Source organism: Vulpes vulpes, chromosome X, assembly GCF_048418805.1.
Source record: "Vulpes vulpes isolate BD-2025 chromosome X, VulVul3, whole genome shotgun sequence".
NCBI classification, from domain to species: domain Eukaryota; kingdom Metazoa; phylum Chordata; class Mammalia; order Carnivora; family Canidae; genus Vulpes; species Vulpes vulpes.
The window spans coordinates 71,050,750-71,058,279 of NC_132796.1; the positions used below are offsets into that span (position 1 = coordinate 71,050,750).

Below are 7,530 nucleotides of genomic sequence, written 5' to 3' on the forward strand. Positions count from 1 at the left end.
AAAAATAAAACCGTACCTCAAGTAGAAATGTGGGGCTTAGCTTTCTCAATGGAAAACAATCCCAGCAGATTTTCTAAAAGTTTATTACAATATTTATTGTGTAAAAGATTTGTATTTAATCAAACGCATAAACCAAAACTGTTAAAGCTGACCATATTTTTAAAAAATATTTAAAGAGAGAAAGAGCATGAGCAGGAGGAGGGGCAGAGGGAGTGACAGAAGCAGACCCCCACTGAGCAGGGAGACCAACATGGGGCTTGATCCCAGGATCCTGGGATCATAACCCAAGCCAAAGGCAGAAACCCAACCTGCTGAGCCACCCAGGAGCCCTGTATTGAGAATTAAGTCATATCAACCTGATAAAGAAACAGCAGCTAAAGCTAATGAAGTGCTTTAAATTCCTAAGAAAATACAGTAATTCCAACACCACTAAGTAATGAGAACCTTTCAAAACAACAGGGGAAAATATAAACAACAGTATAAACACCATAATTTGGAGGCAAAGAAATGTAAAGGGTAAGTGTGCTGTAACCTGATGTGTCACAGAACATTGGTAGTGCCTTTTAGTCTTGAGTACCTTAGGTTAGGGACTGTTCCATCATCTAGCAACTCTGATGATGAGTACCATCCAACTGCTGGCCGGAATTAAATTATACAATGTGACTCTCTGCCTATCAGCAGAACAGAGACTATTGAAAATATTTTAACTTGATGCAAATTATGCAATAATTTTAATTCATCTGGGAAGTGGCCATTTCAGAAGGGTCCATTTTCTATCACGCTACATCAATAAGCAAATTCAGAGGGGTCACTTTATAACACTACATTAAAATAGCAAATTTACAGGGCTATTCTGAAAAATAAAAGTCAAGAGGAACATGGTATTGCTTCATTTATAATTTATTAGCTCTTCCAGTGTTTCACAGTGATACAGGGGTTTCAATGATTAACACCAATGGGACAAAAGGTGGACCTACACAAATGTCTTGATTGAATCAGACTATTACTGATGGAATTTTTTGGTCTATCGTAAGTAGTATTAGGCAATCTTCCATCCAGGCAATCTCATAGTTCACAGGGGGGAATGTAAATGTCCTGAAATTGAAGGAAAAAAAAGTTAATTGACTTGTAACCCAACTTACAAGTATTCGCTTGCACCCATTAGCATCCAGTTCACTAATGAAGACCTTCAGGTGGTCCCCTGTCAGTGGCTCAATTAAAATGTGAAGGGCAACCCTATTAATTCAGCCAGAGACAGTTCTCATGGTTTCCCATTCTAATACCAAAGCTACTGAAACACGTGTTTTCCCCACATCTGGTTCCAGGTTAGGCTAGATGCATTTATCGCTCTAAGACTAGTTCCACCAGAGGAGTGTGGTAAATGCAGACGAGGGAACATGCCACTATCGGGAGTAGAGTGTACTTGCCGGGGAACCTCACCAGTAAGGTCACTCTCAGGATTCTCCACTTCTCTTCCATCTAGGTCCAAGTTTCATCTAGATCCTACCACTTGGGATCTTTACACTGATGTGTAGGCAAATCTCATAAGGCTCTTCTGCCTTTTGCAGCCATGCCTTACATGTAGGGACCTGATCTAACCATGCAGGGCTAACACCGTGCCAACAAGATTTGGATGCATCACTCGACAGGACCTCGGCCCACTCAGTCCACCCATCACATGCACAGGCAAAAGTAAACACCAGTACAGAGCTGAGGACTGAAATGAACATACCTTAAAGCTGAACAATAGTAAGCCCGTGGTTTGATGATTACACTATCTCATACTGGTTATTTGTTATGGCGTGAGAGAGGCAGTAGGATAGAAAGATTCCAACCAGCTAGAAATGAAATAGACAAACAAAAATTAAACACACACACACACACACACACACAAAAGAGCCTAAAGATCTCACAGGCTTATTTTCCTTTCACTTCAAATTCACTAGTAATTTCCTTCCTTAAGTTCTACTCTGCAGTACCTGGATCACGTTCAAAAAGTCTAAGGAAAGTTTTCCTACTACTATGACCTGGAGTTTCACAACTGTCACTGACAGAAGTCAATCAGGATGAATTCTAAATATCGTAAAAGTTTTGGGGAAACTTATCAGATAACCTGTCCATGATAAGAAAAAAAAGAGGACATGGCTTAGAAGAAAAGCACCTCATCATGTAAAATCTCCATCTACCATAGCAAAGATTTCCCTAAAAGCTCTAGAGCAGTGAGGCAATGATGAATTTGTTCGCTAATACCTGTGTTGTCCAGGAAGCTCACCACTAGCCATATGTGGCTTTTGGGCACTTCAAATGGGGCCAGAGTACTAAGGAACTGAAGTTTTAATTTTACTTAATTAGAACTTTTCGAAGGTGCTAGTGGCTATTTTCTTAGTGCAGATTGAGACATAGCTGTGCCTGCTGCTTTAGAAATATATTAAGATTAGACTTCCAAAACCAATTACATAGGTCAAAATGAAGTATATCCATTCTTTTAGTTTTATCTCCATGGTGTTTAACATAGGAAAAAAAACCCATCTCCTAAAAAAAAAATTGTAAAGAGCCACAAAACAAACTTTTCATGCTACAGTGAGAAGCAGCACAATTCAGGAAATTCAATTTGACCCACAACATAGCATGTACCCAACAAAACAGGTCCATATTGAATGTGGGGTCATATGATCCAAGTTTTTATAGGTCAGAATTTACATGGAACTCATCAGGCAGCTGCAGCCCAAGAAAGAAAAAATCTGAATAATGTGTTAGAATCTTTACTGCACAGCAAAACAAGGTTCCCATCTATCCCATGTTTTAATTAATGAACTAGGATGCTGGAAAGCTGCCATACCCAAGAGTGTACCAGGTATGTATTACTAGGAGATAATTCTAAGTCTTGCTTTTTTGTAGTTTCAAGGCATGATTGGCCATGGTAAAAGAGGGCAGGTAAACAGGCAATAAAAATTAGACTTTCGAGAAGTCTAATTGGGAGAAATAGTGTGGGAAAACATAAGATCCAAGACATCAAAAAATTGGAATGAAAAGAACAAAACACCCCATCCCAAATAAAACAAAGCCACATCTGACCAACATGTTTGACAGCAGCAACAAAAACAAATACAAACGACTGACTACATATGTTTCATATACAAAAATAAAATCAGCCGGAAGTTTGTGAAAATGTCATTTCTCTGGAAATGTCCTGAGGCCTTCAAAGTGGAAACCTTCTAGCTCACACCTAACAAGAGTGATGAGACATTCCCAACGACAAGGACTTACCTGAAAGCAAGCAACTCCAAAAGAAATTCCCGCAACCACTCCCATTTCTGACTCTATAATGGTCATCACCTTTATAAAACAACCCTAATGGGAGAGGAAAAACAATATTAAGTACAGCACAAGCAATAATGAACATTTGGATCTTACATCTCTGCCAAAAGATGAGCTTTAGCTACCACAGCCTTTGATTATCATTTTATTAAAATTTACAAGTTCTATCTCCTTTCAAGCACAATGGTCTCAACAGAAGTTTGAAGAACAGAAGTTCCACCTTTTGGATTATGCATTTAAAAGTGTTATTTGCTAGTTGTGTGAACTCAAGTCACAGGTGGTCTGTGCTTCAGTTTCCTCATTTATTCAATGAGAACAATATCTGCTCTGCCTATTTCAGATTATATCTATTGTGAGGAAAAATTAAAAACTGAGTCAACTCTGTATTCAGTTAATATTTTCAAATAAAAAAATTTCAAAGGCTCCTTACTTCATTGTTTACTTTATCTGCATCTCTCTGTGGAGAACAATTTTCAAGTTTACAGCAACTCTTGGGAAATCCTTTTTCTGCGTAATAATTAGTATCCCTCCAATCTCTATAGTCGGTGACACCACAACAATGTAACTGAAAAATATATTCAACAAAACCATTTATAGTTCACATTACAACTTTACAGTCAAACATTTAATCTATTATCTTAGATTGCAATGTGTTCTCAAAAGATTATTAAACTCAGTAATCTCTATCCTTGTATTTTAGTGTGCTTGTTCTCAACTGGCATTATAATTCAAGAGATTAGCACTTTTTTCTAATACCAAGTGTAACACTTTTGGACTGGACTTACTTTTCTGCTATAGTTGGTATTAGCAGTATTTGGTCCACAAAGTAAGTGAGGAGTGAAGAGGTGTACATGTGAGGAGAATGATTAGGAGAAAATGGAGATATGTCACTTAGTATCATCCCACACTTCTTTCCAGAGACATATTTTCTCCTGATCTAAGACTGTAATAATGAGATTATCATACGAGTGGAAAACATCTACTAGCCAGGGGCCTATCCTCTTCTCTAAGGGAATATGGATGTGTTCCCCCTCTTGAGAAGCTATCACCTATGACCACTTACCGTATTTTGAATCTTGTCTACTGCATCGCTTCTATAATCTCCCGTAGAGTTATACTGCTTTAAAGTTTTCTCATAATTATTCTTAAAGCTGTTCCTAATCTACAGCAAAGAAATACAATGCCAGTAAATAAGGATTCTTTTGGTTTCTAGGTCAAATAAAAAATCCCCACATCTGACCAACATGTTTGACAGCAGCAACATGTATGGTAATTAACTTCTATGGTCTAATCCTGTCCTCTATGGGCTACAGTCTAGCTGAGAGGATTACTAAGCAAAACATTACATAAAAGATGATAACCACTCAAGTTCTAAGTGCTATGGGAGCTTTTATTCAAATGGCAGCTCTGTACTGCTATATCTCTCCGCTAAATTTTCTCTACTTTAAATTAAGTACAAATTTGATTCCTACAAAACCTTTCTTTGGGAGACTATACCACCACTTTGTAAAACACTCTCACTGAGGAGCCTTCACTGCTCACTGAATGATTCCCAACCCCAGTTTTAGCAGTGGAACCTCAATTTCTAATTCAAGTGACTTCTGCACTATTAAAAATTGTAACTGTTTACAGTACAATTACAATTAAAAAACAGTAACTGTTTTTCTCTCTGGGAGAATAAATTTTAACATATTAAGGTTCCCAAACTCAGGTTTACCTCATGTCTGAAAACAAATCCTACGATGGCAGCGACCAATTCAACCAAAAAAATGAGAGTCAGAAACATTGCATACTGTGGGATAAAAAGAAAGTCCAAGTCAGCATAATAAGACACATCACAGCTGCAAAGGCAGTCAAAGAAAAAAAATAGTCTGCTCAATCAGTTCAGCATGTCTTTATTAAAAAGGACAGGGAAAACACAACAAAAGTGGGAACTGACAGCAGAAATGTTACTTGGGAAGAAAGGGCCGTGGCCAGTTTGAAGAAACAAACCCTATAACATAGAAGACTTTTTCTAAAATCAAGAATCAATTTTAAGGAAAACAAGGACTCACCAGTTTTAGCATCCATGCACAAGCTCGGCAGGTAGCAAAACAGCCAAAGGTGCCCAAAAGAATGATGACAGTGCCAGTGCCAATGAGCACGAAGGGGACATTGGTGGCCTTCTCATTTAAAAGGGAAAAATAATTCTCCAGGCTCACCTTGCCCCAAATGCCAACGGCAAGAAGGATTAGGCCAGTGATCTATGTGGGAAATCAGAGAATAGAAAGTCATACACTGTATAAAGCAGCACCTTCAAAACACAAACCACCAGGTACTTAAGAAACAATAGATGTGAGAATTGATTTAGCAGTCTGTGGCCACAGAGCTGTGGCTGGAGTACGGGAGACAAGGGATTGAGGAAGGAGATCTGCACATAAGGGCAGGCCTTGATAAACCCACGGCTGGACCACTAGATAGCCCAGGTAGCCAGGGTAAAACCAGGGAGTTGCTAGAGAAGGCTTAACAAAATTCTTAAACTTCATCTGTTTTGTTTTGTTGTTTTGTTTTGGTTTTGGTTTTGTATAAACCAAAGTCCATGGCAATTCTGTCCTAGGGATAACTTATTTAACTGCTTTACTCCCGCCATAGGAAGAAAACTTTCCTGGAGGAGGGAAAATGTGTCTCTAGGAGTTCCAGAAACTTCCCCCTCCACACCCCACCCCCCACTTCGGAGATGGGCACAGCGTACAATGGGATAATCCATAAAAAGCCAGCCCGAGGATAGGCTGGCGGGCGTGCAGCCATTACCATACTTACCTGCGAAACACTCCCCGCTTATGAAGCAATGAAAAGAAAGAGACTATTATGCGAGTGAGCCCTCAGAGGGACGGGCCAAGCGTCGCCTCTCTCAAACGGCTGGGGACACCCTCTGCGAGCACGGGGGTTTAACTGCCTTCCTCGTACCGCCCCCCCCCCACCCCCGGCCCAGCATCGAATTCGAACCCTAAGCACGTCTGTGTCCCAGCACAGCCCATTGGCTGCCGTCGTCCGGCACCCCGACCCCGGCGCGAGCAAGATGCCCGAGCTCGAGCCCCAGCCACTCTCCGACCGACGTCGGGATCGCAGGAGCCAGAGCCGCCCCGAGGCCACCCGCGCCTCCCTCCCCGCCCCGCACTCCCTCTCCTCGCTCCCCGACCCGAGCGCCCTCTGCTCAGGGTCACACCCCCCACCCAAGCCCAGGAGCCCCTCCCGGCCCCGGGCTCCATCTCTCACCCAGAAGATGAAAGTGTAGATCAAGAGGACGCTCTTGAAACAAGTAATGACTGGTTTCGTCTGCAGTCTCCGAGACGGGGACGCCATGACTAGCCACGACCCTGCCCCACCGCACCAGGCGCACGGAGCGGAGCGAGGGAGACGCAGAGTCCCCGAGTCTCCCCGGAAACTGCCGGAAACTCACGAGCGTCTACAACTGAGAAAAAGCCGGAAACACTGAACCGCTTTCCAGAGGGTAAAGTCTGAGAGGCTGTCCGGAAAGTGACGACAATTTCCGAGCGCCCCCTGCTGAAGGTTACCGAAAACTATGTGCAGAGGTTCGAGAGTCGGAAATTCCTTAGATCTTCCAGTGGAGCTTTCTTCATTTTTTCACTGAAAGAATCTTTCCCTCCCCCCCACGTCTCTTCCGCTCTTATAACTTGATCATATTGTTCTATCACCAGTAGCGCCAGCAGCGCCCTGAGATTCGGCCTCGCCGGCCCCTGGTGCCCTAGAGGGAAAGAAAAGAAGGAAAAGAGGTTAAAAGTGACCTAAGAATAGTTTATTACATGGCTAAATGCCCCCAAGAAGTATATTTCCAAAGAGAAACAAAGCAGATTGCAAAGCGACACGTACAGTCATGTTTTTAGACAAAAACTGAGGAAGAGTAAAATTTACCTGAGTGGTGGAACTAGGCTGATTTCTTTTTCATTTGTTCTGGGCTTTTCAATTTTTGAACATTGTTTTATGCGAGGTCGTGGGGGGTTGACATTAAGAGTGAATGGATTGTGGGAAATCACTTGAAAGAACTCCAAAGCTAAGTATGAAAGATTGTTAATGAATTTGACAATTTCCTTACAGAAGTTTGCAAAATTCATTATCTTTTCCTCCCTTATCCTGTAAACAATTGGACCGTTGAGGGAAAATGTTCTAAAGTAATTAATACTGAAGGTAAGTTGGGCTATTATCTGCAAACTT

At 41.4% G+C, this 7,530-nt stretch overlaps 1 protein-coding gene across 2 annotated transcripts; it reads right to left on the reverse strand.

The window, feature by feature from the left end:
- Nucleotides 1–884: 884 nt before the first annotated feature.
- TSPAN6 (tetraspanin 6) lies at nt 885–6,857 on the reverse strand. Of its 2 annotated transcripts, XM_026006570.2 has the most exons (9): nt 6,574–6,751; nt 6,118–6,134; nt 5,373–5,561; nt 5,036–5,110; nt 4,382–4,480; nt 3,749–3,883; nt 3,268–3,351; nt 1,733–1,838; nt 885–1,095 (listed from the first exon to the last, which is right to left on the reverse strand). In XM_026006570.2, exons 3-8 carry the CDS (start codon nt 5,382–5,384, stop codon nt 1,770–1,772), a joined length of 474 nt encoding a protein of 157 aa, XP_025862355.1. In that variant the 5' UTR covers nt 5,385–5,561; nt 6,118–6,134; nt 6,574–6,751; the 3' UTR covers nt 885–1,095; nt 1,733–1,769. The 2 variants fall into 2 exon arrangements, with proteins under 2 accessions (XP_025862355.1, XP_025862354.1); XM_026006569.2 differs by lacking the exon at nt 6,118–6,134 and having other exon boundaries at nt 6,574–6,857.
- Between the last annotated feature and the right edge of the window lie 673 nt (nt 6,858–7,530).

What these genes read in the sequence shown, in the direction of transcription:
- TSPAN6 (XM_026006569.2), bottom strand. Translation starts at nt 6,660, where the DNA reads ATGGCGTCCCCGTCTCGGAGACTGCAGACGAAACCAGTCATTACTTGT. An exon ending in GATTTGTTTTCAGACATGAG is followed by an intron (nt 4,481 to 5,035) that starts GTAAACCTGAGT and finishes TCTTTGCTGTAG; the next exon opens with ATTAGGAACAGCTTTAAGAA. An exon ending in CAGATAAAGTAAACAATGAA is followed by an intron (nt 3,352 to 3,748) that starts GTAAGGAGCCTT and finishes CTCTCCCATTAG; the next exon opens with GGTTGTTTTATAAAGGTGAT.